Source organism: Chelonia mydas, chromosome 17, assembly GCF_015237465.2.
Source record: "Chelonia mydas isolate rCheMyd1 chromosome 17, rCheMyd1.pri.v2, whole genome shotgun sequence".
NCBI classification, from domain to species: Eukaryota; Metazoa; Chordata; order Testudines; family Cheloniidae; genus Chelonia; species Chelonia mydas.
Window position 1 is genome coordinate 5,276,417 of NC_051257.2, and position 14,472 is coordinate 5,290,888.

General features: G+C 39.5%; 1 protein-coding gene across 2 annotated transcripts in view; it reads left to right on the forward strand.

Annotated features, from left to right (window-relative positions):
• Window positions 1-14,472, forward strand: part of CLTC (clathrin heavy chain) — a 53,080-nt gene that overhangs the window by 28,335 nt on the left and 10,273 nt on the right. For both annotated transcript variants that reach the window (XM_007072662.4, XM_043531329.1), the window contains exons 8-26: window positions 288-488; window positions 1,611-1,763; window positions 2,331-2,453; window positions 2,940-3,077; window positions 3,686-3,850; window positions 4,020-4,200; window positions 5,858-6,021; window positions 7,951-8,076; window positions 8,851-8,993; window positions 9,506-9,740; window positions 10,319-10,441; window positions 10,567-10,712; window positions 10,999-11,182; window positions 11,742-11,934; window positions 12,607-12,764; window positions 13,089-13,253; window positions 13,449-13,556; window positions 13,754-13,921; window positions 14,291-14,440. In XM_007072662.4, the coding sequence (XP_007072724.2) occupies window positions 288-488; window positions 1,611-1,763; window positions 2,331-2,453; window positions 2,940-3,077; window positions 3,686-3,850; window positions 4,020-4,200; window positions 5,858-6,021; window positions 7,951-8,076; window positions 8,851-8,993; window positions 9,506-9,740; window positions 10,319-10,441; window positions 10,567-10,712; window positions 10,999-11,182; window positions 11,742-11,934; window positions 12,607-12,764; window positions 13,089-13,253; window positions 13,449-13,556; window positions 13,754-13,921; window positions 14,291-14,440 (3,024 nt within the window). The remainder of the gene's footprint in view (window positions 1-287; window positions 489-1,610; window positions 1,764-2,330; window positions 2,454-2,939; window positions 3,078-3,685; window positions 3,851-4,019; window positions 4,201-5,857; window positions 6,022-7,950; window positions 8,077-8,850; window positions 8,994-9,505; window positions 9,741-10,318; window positions 10,442-10,566; window positions 10,713-10,998; window positions 11,183-11,741; window positions 11,935-12,606; window positions 12,765-13,088; window positions 13,254-13,448; window positions 13,557-13,753; window positions 13,922-14,290; window positions 14,441-14,472) is intronic.

Consider the following 14,472-nt stretch of genomic DNA (forward strand, 5'->3'; position numbering starts at 1 on the left):
ACTAGATGTTAATGGGATGTGTACAAAACTGTCGCAAACTAAGGTTGAAACTTTAACGCTAATGTATTTTATACCAGTGCTGGGCTGGTACCAGAGCGTACACAGGGTCACAACTGAAGAGTTAAGTAGCACTCGTTAGTGTAGCTGCTAACCAGAGTAGGTGAAGAAATAGTTCTTACATATGCAAAGAATTGTCTGATCAGACAACATACAGTCCTGAGTGACTTTTAAAATTAGTTTTCAGTAATGGAGCTGGTGAATAAAATGCATCCTCTAACCTTTTTAAGGGAATTCTGCGTACTCCAGACACCATACGCCGGTTCCAGAGCGTTCAAGCACAGCCAGGTCAGACTTCTCCCTTACTCCAGTACTTTGGAATTCTACTAGACCAAGGTCAGCTGAACAAATATGAATCCTTGGAACTCTGCAGGCCAGTGCTTCAGCAGGGACGCAAACAGCTTCTGGAGAAATGGTTAAAAGAGGATAAGGTAAAGCTGCAATGCATGTCGTTTTTTAATATAATTTTGGGTAATCTCTACTAGTAGCAGCCATGTCATGGGCACTGCAAGGACTAAGACCTATATCCTGTACAAAAATCAGTAATTGTGCATTGTCATCTTTGTGGGATAGATGTCTTGTAGTGGAATCAAGTGGGTTTTTTTGTTTTCCCCTTGAATATAGACCTAGCAAGTGCTTCAGTGTAACCGTACATCTCCATGATGCTTTTACGTTAATCTACTACCCACTGACTGATGCACTGACAACTGTTTTAACTTCCCAAGACACTGTGCTAAGTCAAGGCAGGAGTGTATGTGTGAAAAATATAATTTGTTAGGAGTGTCCCTTCAGAGATTTCAGTCTTCCCTGTTTCTGAAGAAACCTTTTTTATTCAAGTCCCTTGTCATGCTTACTGTGACTCATCCCATGCTGTGGGCAGGGACACTTTTTTTTTTGAGCCACTCCTTAATTAGCTGGAGGGGGATGACACTAGCAAATGATGATGTAAGCCAGTCCTTCTCACAATGCTGAACGAGTATATTCTTGCCCCAATTTAGAAGAATCAGAACAAGAATTTTAATGCAGACATAGTGGATCATTGCCAGTTGGTCTCTAGTCTGACTCTATCAACTGGGATTTTTTATGTAAATCTCACAAGGTGCTGTTAACCAAACCTGGAGGATAGAGGGAATAAAATCCAAACAAAGGCAAACTGAAAAATGATCCAATTTACACTGAAGAAATAAAACAAGGATACACAAGTGTCCCTTAATCTTATCATAGTTTAAGGAATGTAGCCCTTTGTATTGCTGCCACCACAGATGTAGGGTACAACCTGAAATATTTTTGTAAAGCTAAATCTCGTAATAACTTTGGCCCATGAACAATGACAAACTAGGATGCATCTTTCATAAAGCGATTTAGACTGTTAAGTCCACAGTTACTGGAAAATACTTTGACATCTTCTCAACCTGGTATATGTGTATATATATGAAGATTGTTATCCCAGCACTGTACCATGAATACTCTTTAAACCTAGAATATGTAATCTACCTTCATCCAGTCTATATTTATTAAAATGAGTTGTTCTTAACTATATTCTTTCTAAACAGTTGGAGTGTTCAGAGGAATTAGGAGATCTAGTGAAGTCTGTGGACCCTACTCTGGCACTTAGTGTCTATCTAAGAGCTAATGTTCCTAACAAGGTCATCCAATGTTTTGCTGAAACAGGACAAGTCCAGAAGATTGTTCTGTATGCTAAGAAGGTGAGGCTGTGCTAACTACATATAGATAACATTTGCTTTGAAATTGTAAACCTTACTGAATTCAGGAGCATAAATTAAGGGGAACTACTTTGGATTTAAGAGACTACTTTTAGCATATTTCAGAACTTTTGTTTTATTAGTCACAATTTTTTTTAAACAATTGTATCATAGTGGCACAAATGTGTTAATCTCGTAGGATACCTATTTTTCTAGAACGTTTAGCTAAATATGAATATTGCATTCAAGACTATCCTTTTAATTAATTTAAAAACTTGCACTTTGGCATACTACTTAAAGGGGGTGTGTGATACTCCTGAGTTAAAATCTTGACTGAGCCACTGACTCATCTTGGGCAGCAGCTCTATGCTTGTCTACCCATTTAGCTTTTTTACATTCCCCACACAGATGGGAAAAGTGCTTTGAGATACCCAAATGAGCGCAGATTCTTCATGTACAAGAACTGATTCCTGATGCTTTCATGTAGCTGCTCCTTGGCTCTGTATCTGTTGAGACTTTATTTAGCTTCTCTTGAAGCACTAACACTTTTTATTATGGCTACTCTTACAGGTTGGGTATACTCCAGATTGGATTTTCCTGCTGAGGAATGTAATGCGAATCAGCCCTGACCAAGGACAGCAGTTTGCTCAAATGCTAGTTCAGGATGAAGAACCTCTTGCAGATATCACACAAGTAATAACTTTCAATACCTTGCAAATCTTAAGACTGTTAAGCAAATGAGTTGGGATTCATGCCTACCACTTAAAGCTGCCAGTGGAGAAAGGGTATTAAATTGTCTCCTGAAGACGTGGCTTTTCAGAATTAATTTTTTCTAACACTGAAAAGCAATTTAAATTAAATAGGTAAGCTAAGCTTGTTTCAGCAGTGTTTCCAAGGAAGTGATAGCTCAGGCACTTGGCTCTGCTTTGTGAGGTTTCAAGCATAACCTGTTAATTGAACTTCCTCATCCTCATGAGGAGGCAATCCTACTATTACAAGAACACGAAACAAGTGCTCTCATTGATGGACTGGGAAAATGCTAGTAAAATCAAACTAGATCTTGTGACTGCATCTAAACTTTCATATTTAAAAGTAAACTTGTTAACGTCTTGAAATGGAACCTTTTCACTGAAACTAGTACTGCAGTTCCAAAATAGTACACTACTTCTTCTTTTGCAGATAGTGGATGTGTTTATGGAGTACAACCTAATTCAGCAGTGTACTGCCTTCTTGCTGGATGCATTGAAGAATAACCGCCCTTCTGAGGGTCCCCTGCAAACACGTTTACTCGAGATGAATCTCATGCATGCACCTCAGGTATGTCTTATAGATGTCCTCAAACTGACAGTTGATCAGGTTTTTGTATCTTGTAACCAAACTTCCATCAGCATAGGTATGAAAAATTTTAGAAGATATTATAGTAGTTTATGGGTTTCAGCTTAGCTTAATATCTGACTAGATATACCTTAAAGTCAATAAAAATGAGTATAACTTTGCCTAGAACTAATTATTTCAAAAGCGGTTTTTGTTCCCAGTCAGATGTTAAGCTAGGATCTACATATTTCAGGTCTAACAACTTCCCTGTTTATACTGTGCCATAATATTAAATATCAAGTTAAGCCAACAACCCTTTGTCCTCTTCACCCCCTCCCCCCCCCCCCCCCCCCCCAAAAAAAAAAAAAAAGATCTGGATCTGGATCTGGCTCCAAAGTTCATGCCTAGGAACCTACCATTAACCCTGGCTCTAATTCTAGTATCTTAAGTGACCTCTTTAAAATAGTCATGGGATCTTCTGTAGTTCAAGATTTCATTCTGATTTGGATTAGTAATTTATTGTAGTTTTCCTGATGAGTCATATGCAGAATTTAATGTACAAACTCCAGAACTAGAATAAACCCAGTCTTGTTCCAACTGTCCCTTTATAGGTTGCAGATGCTATCTTGGGAAACCAGATGTTTACTCACTATGACCGGGCTCACATTGCACAGCTGTGTGAAAAAGCTGGCCTGCTGCAGAGAGCATTAGAACACTTCACTGACTTGTATGATATCAAGCGTGCAGTAGTTCACACTCATCTTCTCAACCCTGAGGTACAGAATCCAAAATCTTGTAGAGGTTTGGCTAGCTTACCTTCCAGGATCTTAATTATCACACTTCAAGCAGTGTATCTTTCAAATTACAGTATTTATGCACCTTTAAAATTGGTGCTTAACATTTTTATATGGAGAATCTTTTGTAATGATCTTCCTATCTCTCTAGTGGCTGGTGAACTATTTTGGCTCCCTATCAGTGGAAGACTCTCTGGAGTGTCTGCGTGCCATGCTTTCTGCTAACATTCGTCAAAACCTGCAGATTTGTGTTCAGGTAGCTTCAAAATATCATGAACAGCTGTCAACACAGTCACTTATTGAGCTGTTTGAGTCTTTTAAGAGCTTTGAAGGTAAGATGCAATAGGAATACTTTGTTTAGCATTACTTCACTTTCTTAAACATAATCTATTCTATTGCAGATGTAATAGTCTGTATGCTAGTGTGCATAGGAGTGCTGAGTCCATTTGACAACCTGATAGACATTAGGAAGTTTCACTTTATAGGGCTTGTCTGACCCTCCAAAAGCAACAGTTTGAGAAGTTGGTCTAAATCCTACCATTTTGACTACTTCACTGTTCAATTGCACTCCTGCCAGGAAACTTCTTGGGTAAACTATTAAGTTTTTAGTAGATTCTTGGTGGAGGCCTTTTAGAACAGACTGGTAAAAGGATCTCCATGGGGGAAAAGGGCAATGTGTGTGTCTGCATCAGAAACTTGTATACTTAGGAAAGCTGGCAGCTACTTCTCACCTTTTTTATGCTTTTCTAAACTCTGCTGGTGGCTACTCATATTTAGAGCTTAGTTCTGTATACTTGTATCTCCTCTACACCCACCCTCTTGTTGGCTAGTTTAGCCATTCCCCATTCATTTGTCAGTCCTTTCTTACTGAACTCTATCTACTTTCAGCATCTGTACAGGAAAAAAGATATCCTAAATTGCTTAAGTGGTACTGCAGATTTTGAACAGGCCAACAGGCCAATGGACAATGGGATCTGGAGTTGGGATAGGAATAGATGGAGACAATAGCCCTTGGAAAGCTTTTCTTTCCAACTTTTTGTATAAGGGAACATCTTGCCTTTGTCATAGGTGAACAGGGTCCCCTTTCAAAGCTGCTTTCTGTATAAAAAGCCTGTAGCTAAACAACATTGCCCAAAACTCACTATCAAGCATTAGCCTTTTGGCCATTTATTTCAGTGAGACTTCAGGAAAGTGATTGTTCAAGAATGCTTCTCTGACATGGCAGTTGCTTTACGCATGTAATTACTTGACCTTAATCCTATTTTTGTGTGGCCTGTAGCAAGCTATCACCGCTCTGCATTTGCGGGCAGTGAAGTAAGGAGTGTTAACAGTTGGCATAGCAGGATCAAACTTTGTGCAAGAGACATTAGATACATGGAAAACTGAGCTAGCTGAATGCTGCACACTTATTTATGTGTACCTACCAGGGAGCATCTTAGAAGCAGAGCTGCTGAATACTTTTCCAAAGTATGCCATGTATTCCATCCTCTCAACCATATGGGGAAATTAGAAATGGAAGTGAATGGCAGTTTCAGTTGGCCTGCTTGCACCATGATTCAGATACAGCTTGAGTGTACAGGACCACTGACTGCCCAAAATGAAGGAAGGAGTGAGTTTACCTAGCCAGACTGGACTATAAATCTTCAGTTACTTGCCCAGAGCAGATGGACTTGTGTAACATATGCAGAGGGAGAGGGATGATTTGTGACTTTGCTATTGCTTGCATTGCTCCAAAGAACCTTAAACTATCTTTAGTGCATGCTTTCTCTGTCACTGAAGAGATTACAGTACTGCACGTCAGCTACAATTCCACTTCTGTGTGGTGGTCCACTGTTTAGTTCTCCAGTTCAAATATGTCTTAGGCATCCTATGGCTACTTTGTTGCAGTCTGAGACTTATGAGAAGTCCTTTGAGCAAGCTGTCACATAATCAACTTGATTTTTTATTTGGTATGAAGACTATTCATATTGAGTCTTTGTTTCCCTTAAGGTCTATTTTATTTCTTGGGCTCAATTGTAAACTTCAGCCAGGACCCAGATGTGCACTTCAAATATATCCAAGCTGCATGCAAGACAGGGCAAATTAAAGAAGTGGAAAGAATCTGCAGAGAAAGCAATTGCTATGATCCAGAACGTGTTAAAAACTTCCTCAAGGTAAAGAGTTGACTAGCATTGCAGTATTTTCTATTTTGCAGCAGGATTGCTTGTTACTTATCACTACTTAGTGGTGTACCCTAGTGGGAGTGGATGTCTTGAGAACAGGCGCTCTGGATTGCACGTAGACCTATGAAAGTCCAAAACAGTTCTTAATCTCTTTAAGCAGTTTCTAATATGGAGACTGTCTGGAATATAGGAAAGATGAATGCTGTTCCTCAGGCCACGTGTGCATCCGTAAGTCAGCAGAAATTACCTGTATTGGAGGATACTGCTGAGCCAGTCTGTTCCCTAGCATCTTAGAGTTGGACACCATTGAATAAACAAACAGTCATAACTGGAACATATGATGCCAGTTGGATTTAATTACGTGAGCTATGAATGGAAAAAGTTCTAGAAGTCACCTGTTAAGTCTTTTTCTTTTTCCCACACTAATAAATGCCGTAATCTCAAACCCCACTTCAGTTTCTTACTACTACAGGATAGCTGTTCTGTGAAAATAACTATTAGAGAAGTAGTGGTATCCATAACATGCTCTATTGATGTCAGATCTTCAGGTTTGAGGCTGGAAAGATACCATGTATGAAGTTGAAAATCAGTAGCCAGTTGGCATTGTTACACTGTCTATGGCCATGTCAGTCAATACAACTACCTAAGGTTGTTTGTAAACACACTTGCCAGAGAATCAGCCTTTATCTGGGAACATTTCCTGCCTTCACACTTTGTCCTGGTTGTATAGCCATTTCATGGTGTGTGACAGCAAAATCTGTTAAATAGCATAATACACCTATTGCTGCTTAACACTTCTCTCATCTGTCATGTAGAAAACTTTGTTTTAATGTCCCAGAAAATAAACTCTAAGGAAAAAAGTTGCTGCTATTGGGGGAAGATTTTTGTGTGTATAACTCAGCAGGTCTTTCTGTTTACAACAAATTATCCTCAATGAATGGTTACTGTCAACAAATTCCTGATGGAAGCTGTTATTTTTTGTGCTGTTCCTTGTGTCTGTGGAATGTGCAGGACATGTACCAGGTAAATCCCCCGGATTAGGTCTCCCAGTCTAACTCCTTCAGTGTCAATTTGTATGTAGAATTACATTCTGGGATGTGCATGTTAAACAACTTTCAGTAGCTGGGTCTGACAAGGTTGATTCTTCAGGGTACTCTAAATGTATAGTATTTGGCTGCACTTTAGTTTATTTAGAAATGTTGCCTTTTTGCCAGATTTTGGGGCATTCATTCCCAAAGGTCTTTGGACATGCAGACTACTGATGCACGCTCTGATTTTTTTGACCTCTGCAGTCACAAGTCAGTGATTCAACAGTGCAGTGGTTGGTAGGTTCTTAAGATAGATGTGACCCTGCATGGGTATCCTAGTTAAATTCAGAAACAGTGGGTTCCTTGGGGATACCAGAAATGCTTCAGATTAAGGTGTGAGGTGAGAAGCTAGCTCAAATCATGCATATCTGGTCATCTCACACATGACTGAGACCACATCATCCTTAAAATGGTTTTGTTAGATTCCTGTTGCGATCCCAGAGTGTTAATCCTGCACACTGAACACCAGTGGCAGTTCACAAATGCTGAAGTATAGCTTAGGTTTGTAATACTCGTTGTCCTGTGTTGTAAAATTGTTTTTTGTAGATGTGGGTGTGCCAAGGACCAGTGACTGACATTTCAGATGGTTTTTTGCTCTAGGTATTATAAACAGGTGTAAACCTTGACAATTCACTATATGTGCATGGCTTCAAAGAAGTGGGAACAACAGTAACATGCTGTCAGGTAAATTAGTTTAGGAAACCAAAACAGCTGAGATTTAAAAACAGTAAACTATCTCTGATCAGACTGGTCTCCTCAAACTTGCCTCATTTATCAACTTTCTCCAGTTTTAAAGTAGTAATTCATATTTCTGCTTTTTTTTCCTTTGCAGGAAGCAAAACTGACTGACCAGTTACCACTGATCATTGTATGTGATCGCTTTGACTTTGTCCATGACCTTGTGCTGTACCTGTATAGAAATAACCTCCAAAAATATATTGAGATTTACGTACAAAAGGTAAGAGTCAGATGTCCAGGGGGACTTTAAAGCCTTCTGTCCAAATGGCTTAATATGGTCTCATCCAGTTTCTTTTCACAAGGATGGTCATGGCTACCAATGCATGCAGTACCAACACCACAAAATTCATAATCTAAATCACTTCAAACAAACCAACTTTGAAGCTTGCTATCCATCTTGGAGAGGATGTTAACCATGTAACTTTCTTTGTGCTCTCAACAAATAGCTATATAATTTTCAGAACACAAGTGGTCCTTCTCCTAAGTGATTGGTTCTGCTTCTGGCCACCTTATTAGTGAAAACAGACCCTTTTCTGGGAAGAAGGGTTCAACCTCCAAAACATTTTTACTTGATTCTTCATTATTAATTCCTTCTGTTTGTACAACAAACCATTCCCTCTCCATGAAAGCTAGTACAGCTGCTGCGTTTGAGGGGAATGCCACAATGGCCTAAAACACCTTTTCTTTCCCCATAAGAATGAGAATAGCACATTACATAGTTCACCTATTTATCCCTGTTGCGGAAGTCTGAGGAAGGTGTAAGTTCTTGTCAATCTTCACATGATTGAGAAATCCATAGTATTTGCCTCAACCGGTCATGGTCTTCAGGAGCTTGTCTGAGCCCAGGTAGGGAAAAGAAGCAGGCCCACTTGAAGTTGAACAATATTCTAGCAATTCTCATACATGCAAATGGATTCTCAGGGAAGGAACATACAGTCTCTCCATGGTTGGTACTCCAATTTGTCACTTTACTAAAGTGTTCTTGTTGCCCTAGGTGAATCCAAGCCGTCTGCCTGTTGTCATTGGGGGACTGCTTGATGTGGATTGTTCTGAAGATGTGATAAAGAACTTGATCCTTGTTGTGAGAGGTCAATTCTCCACTGATGAGCTTGTTGCAGAAGTAGAAAAGAGAAACAGGTATCCAACTCCACAAATAACCATCTCTGTACATGCTTCTGATTAGAGCTAATGTTTCTAACTTTAGTAATTTCTGATTGTTAGTTTGTGGTTAAAGCTTAGGGTCTGTCTGTAAAGGAAAAAGGGTGTAGACCTTCATTAGGCTATGGTTTTATTACAGTGATTTAAATGATAAAAGACAAATTTATAGCCTTGTGACAAGTTTCTCCCTTAGTTCCCAGTAGTGTCCTGTATGGAACACTGGGGGGGGGGGCTAATGGAAAAGAATAGAGCTTTAATTGTAGACTCTTGAGGTGCATCTGGATGCTTTGATGGCATTGCAACTAAGACTTAATGGAGGTGGCTTTTGGTTTTTGGCATTCAACTAACTTGATAGCTTTCAATAAAGAAATTTTGAGAGAAATACACACAATGGTAGGAGGATGAGTAATGCCTTCAGGAAGAAACTGGGGAGGTCTCTGGGTTGGGTAGATCCTGCAGGCTTGTTAATAAAACTAATATATTTGTTCTAGGCTAAAACTGCTCCTTCCATGGTTAGAAGCAAGAATTCATGAGGGTTGTGAGGAACCTGCTACTCATAATGCACTGGCCAAAATCTACATAGACAGCAACAACAACCCAGAAAGATTTCTGCGTGAGAATCCCTACTATGACAGTCGTGTTGTGGGGAAGTACTGTGAGAAGAGAGACCCTCATTTGGCATGTGTGGCTTATGAGCGTGGGCAGTGTGACTTGGAGCTTATTAATGTGCGTATATCCAGTGAGTTCAGGGAAAATGGGGTGGAATCACCCACAAATTAAAAAAAAAAAAAAAAATCTATTTGATCTTGGGGAAGAGATTTATGCACTACTGCAACAAACAGCTGCTTTTGCAGCAGAAGTTAAGTGGGAATTAACTGGCATAAGTATAGCACCTTGACTTTTTTTTTTTAAAGGCATGTCCCTGTTAGATTACTCTTTCATCTAAATGAAACTCCTCTTCCAAGGATCTGGTCCAAATTTGAAAGCAGTGAGATTACTTTGAATTTCCACAGTGACTGTGTTGTGGAAAGTCCTCCAATTTCTGATATAAATCTTGAAATGAGCTTTACTTACTGTCAAATTCACACCACATAATTAGAAGTTAACTTGTTGGTCTTCCCAGTCCCAAGATTGAGATTTAGAAAAATCAGTGTCTCCTTGGTATGTTTCACCCTGGCTTAGCACAGGGGGCTGGACTAGATGACCTCTTGAGGTCCCTTCCATCCTCACATTTCTATGAATCTGTTAAGATTTGCTTTAAGTAATTTCAGATGACTTCACTTATCTACCTTTTTGTCACTTAGGTATGCAATGAAAACTCCCTCTTCAAGAGCCTCTCACGTTACTTAGTTCGCCGTAAGGATCCTGAATTGTGGGGGAGTGTACTGCTGGAAAGCAATCCTTACAGAAGACCACTTATTGACCAGGTATAGTCTCCCTCAAACTTCCTATTACTTTTAACATAATGACAGAACTAGCTATAATGGAAGGTGAAGTATTTGCAATTTGCTGACTATATAGCTTATCCATGGCTTGACTCTTCTGTCTCTAGGTTGTGCAGACTGCACTGTCTGAGACGCAGGACCCTGAAGAAGTGTCTGTTACTGTAAAAGCTTTCATGACTGCTGATCTTCCCAATGAGCTCATTGAACTGCTGGAGAAAATAGTTCTTGATAACTCTGTGTTCAGTGAACACAGGTGGGTAAAAAGTTCTAAACCATATATAGGCAGCTACAACAGACTTCACTGAAGCAGTCTAGCTCTGGGCTAGGGCTTGCTGTAGTAAAAATTCCAGCTGCTTTGGGGAGTAAACATAATTTTGGGTAGCTGCTAAAAGTTCACTCTTTGGTTTGGGGATGAGAGTTTAGGATGAGGGCCTTGGATTTGAGTTTCATACAGTATTCACCTCTAACAATAGCCAGTGATTTTTAATCTGAAGTAACTGACTCAGCACTCACTAATAGCTTTGTCTGTTTCTTACTAGGAACCTGCAAAACCTCCTTATTCTCACAGCTATTAAAGCTGACCGTACTCGTGTCATGGAATATATCAACCGTCTGGATAATTATGATGCTCCAGATATTGCTAACATTGCTATCAGTAATGAGCTTTTTGAGGAGGCTTTTGCCATCTTCAGGAAATTTGATGTCAACACCTCAGCCGTGCAGGTATCATAAATTCTAGTCTGATTCTACAATTAAGAAATCTTTAAGCTTTTGAGACAGCATAAAAGCCTGAATAGCGGAGTGTGGTCTTGGCTCTGCTGATGTGTGGTTTTTTTTTTTTAAAGTGGACTACCAGCAGTAGCATCTCCTTCCAAAGATGACAGGACAGTCACCTTCCTATTGCTTCCTGGCTTATCTAATTTCTCTCTCAACTGCTGAAATTTTGCCTCTATTTTGATCATACAAACCTTAAGTGTTTGAAGTAAAAGCTACACAGCTGAGTTTAGACTTTAACCATATTCTACGTAAGCATTCTTAGGCTTGCCCCTTCAGACTTTCATGCAGAAAGTGGAAGAGAAGTAAGCAGTTCTTGGAAGAGTCATGCTGAGCATTTGCAAGACTGGCTCTCAAAGAACCAACAACAAACCTTGATTACTTCCTGGTCTAAAGAAGAAAACAGAACTAATGGGTTGAGTGCAACTCATTAGTTCTCTGGAAACTTAAGACTAATGTTTTTTTTTTTTCTGTACTGATGGTGACTGACATGCTACCATTTCCTCAGGTATTGATTGAACACATTGGAAACCTGGATCGTGCCTACGAATTTGCTGAACGCTGCAATGAGCCTGCTGTGTGGAGTCAGCTTGCTAAAGCCCAGCTTCAGAAAGGGATGGTAAAAGAAGCAATTGACTCCTACATTAAAGCAGATGATCCTTCCTCCTACATGGAAGTTGTTCAAGCTGCCAATGCTAGCGGTAGGATTTTCAGTTTTTGTTTAACTGAATCTTCTGTGCTGTTCCGGTATGTTCGGATATCTGAAGTTTAACCAAAGCATGTCATTTAAATGACTACAACAGCTGATGCTACAATCTGAAACTCTTACCTGCTAGTGTTATGGGTAGCACTAAATTCTGCTGAACTAGAAAATGTTCAGTCTTGTATCTCATAATACTAATGATCAAAGGTCAAAACTCAGGTTGACAGCATTCCTCAAATATGGTTGATCAAATGAATATATATCACTGCTAGCTCCTCTGTAGTTCTTGCTGCCCTCTCTTCGTCAGCTGTTCTAGCTGCAGAGTTAAATTTTCACTAGGCTTCTGAATTCCACGTAGTGAGAACTGCTTTTCAACAAATCTAACGATAGTAAAGTAAAATGCAAGTTAAGTGATAGAGCTTTAAATGTTTCCTGTAGTAAAGGGGCAACAATTAACTCAGATCATTATAGTCTCTAGCATGAGAGGCTGGCCACTCATAATGGCAAACTCTCTTGCCTTGGTCCTGGATAAAGTAATGTTTGCTACCTACAGAAATTATCATTGTAAAACTAACTTAACAGAGCAAACTTCTAGTCCTGTTCACTCTCAAACTATAGGTGATTCAATCATGAAAAGTTACCATTTTTAATGTGAAGTTGCTTCACCTAGGGAACTGGGAAGAGCTGGTGAAATACCTACAGATGGCACGCAAAAAAGCACGAGAGTCCTATGTGGAGACAGAACTCATTTTTGCTCTTGCTAAAACAAATCGTCTAGCTGAGCTGGAAGAATTCATAAATGGACCTAATAATGCTCATATACAGCAAGTGAGTTTCTGCTCTTGGTTCCCTAGCTGTCATAGTAATAGGATTTTGGGGTTCAGCCAGTAAGAATGCCAAGCTTTGGCCTGCCAAGAATTTATTGGGTTTAATGTAATGTAGTTCTTCAAGAAGTCTAATAAAATACAAAAAACTTGAGGCAGAGTTCACTTTTGTCTAATAGCTTTAGACATACTAGCTAGTGGCTAGAACTTCCTCAGACTTCAGAATGGATCTAATTTTAGAAATCCTTTTAAAATAAAATCAGTTTCACTATAAAACTCTAACTTCTTGTGGCTAGTCTAGAAGACTAATATTCCAACTTAATCTTAGGTTGGTGATCGCTGCTATGATGAGAAGATGTATGATGCTGCTAAGCTATTGTATAACAACGTGTCAAATTTCGGCCGTTTGGCATCCACATTGGTTCACCTAGGTGAATACCAAGCAGCTGTTGACGGTGCTCGGAAAGCAAACAGCACTCGAACATGGAAAGAGGTAAATTACCCTGTCTTAAGAGTTCAGCTCAGTAAAATATCAAGAGGTTGCCTTGGAGATTATATTTAATCTTACCAACAGTGTTTCTTAAATCCTAATATACCTATGTTGACAGGATTCTTCGGTATACAATTGGATAGAGCTGTGCTTTTTCATAAACTGGACAAAACTTAATTGTTATCACCTGAATTTCAGGTTTGCTTTGCATGTGTTGATGGGAAAGAGTTCCGTCTAGCCCAGATGTGTGGACTTCATATCGTAGTGCATGCAGATGAATTGGAAGAGCTCATCAACTATTACCAGGTAATGACGAGGACATGTACTAGATACTCCGAATTCTAATGCTACTGAAAGCATCAACCAAAATATGCCTGCACAGATGCTACTGTAACTCGGTGTTACAGGATCACCTTTGCTTCAAACTTGGCATGCTGTCTCTTTATCCATTTAGTACCTGACTTCTTGCTTCAGCTGGTCTTTAACTGTACCTGTCTCTTAAGGATCGTGGATACTTTGAAGAGCTGATAACTATGTTGGAAGCAGCACTGGGACTTGAGCGTGCCCACATGGGAATGTTTACAGAGCTAGCAATTCTCTACTCCAAATTCAAACCCCAGAAGATGAGGGAGCACTTGGAACTATTCTGGTCCAGAGTCAACATTCCCAAGGTAACAGTCTCAAAACCTATGTGAGGTGTATTTTTAAACCGTTCTGGATAGCATGTAGAACAGTTTGTTGCATAAACTAAATTTTAATGAAATTACAAGATTTTCACACTTAATAAAACCACCTGATCTATTAAGCTTCAACACTAACGAAATACCAAGATAAAAGTAAATCAGTGCTCTGAAGTTAACTGATGGATTTCAAAGCTGAAAGAGTGCTGAAAGCTATTGATGACCAACCACTGGTTGAAAACCACTAACCTGTGTTATGCAGGAGGTCAGACTAGATTAGATTATCATAATGGCCCCTTGTGGCCTTAATTTTTTTTTCTCTATTAAACTTGTATTTAAACACTTACATTCTGTGTATAGGTGCTAAGAGCTGCAGAACAAGCCCATCTTTGGGCAGAGCTGGTGTTCTTGTATGATAAATATGAAGAGTATGATAATGCCATCATCACAATGATGAATCACCCAACAGATGCATGGAAAGAAGGACAATTCAAAGATATCATCACTAAGGTACTGCCTGATCTGGTGTGAGAGATGCCTCT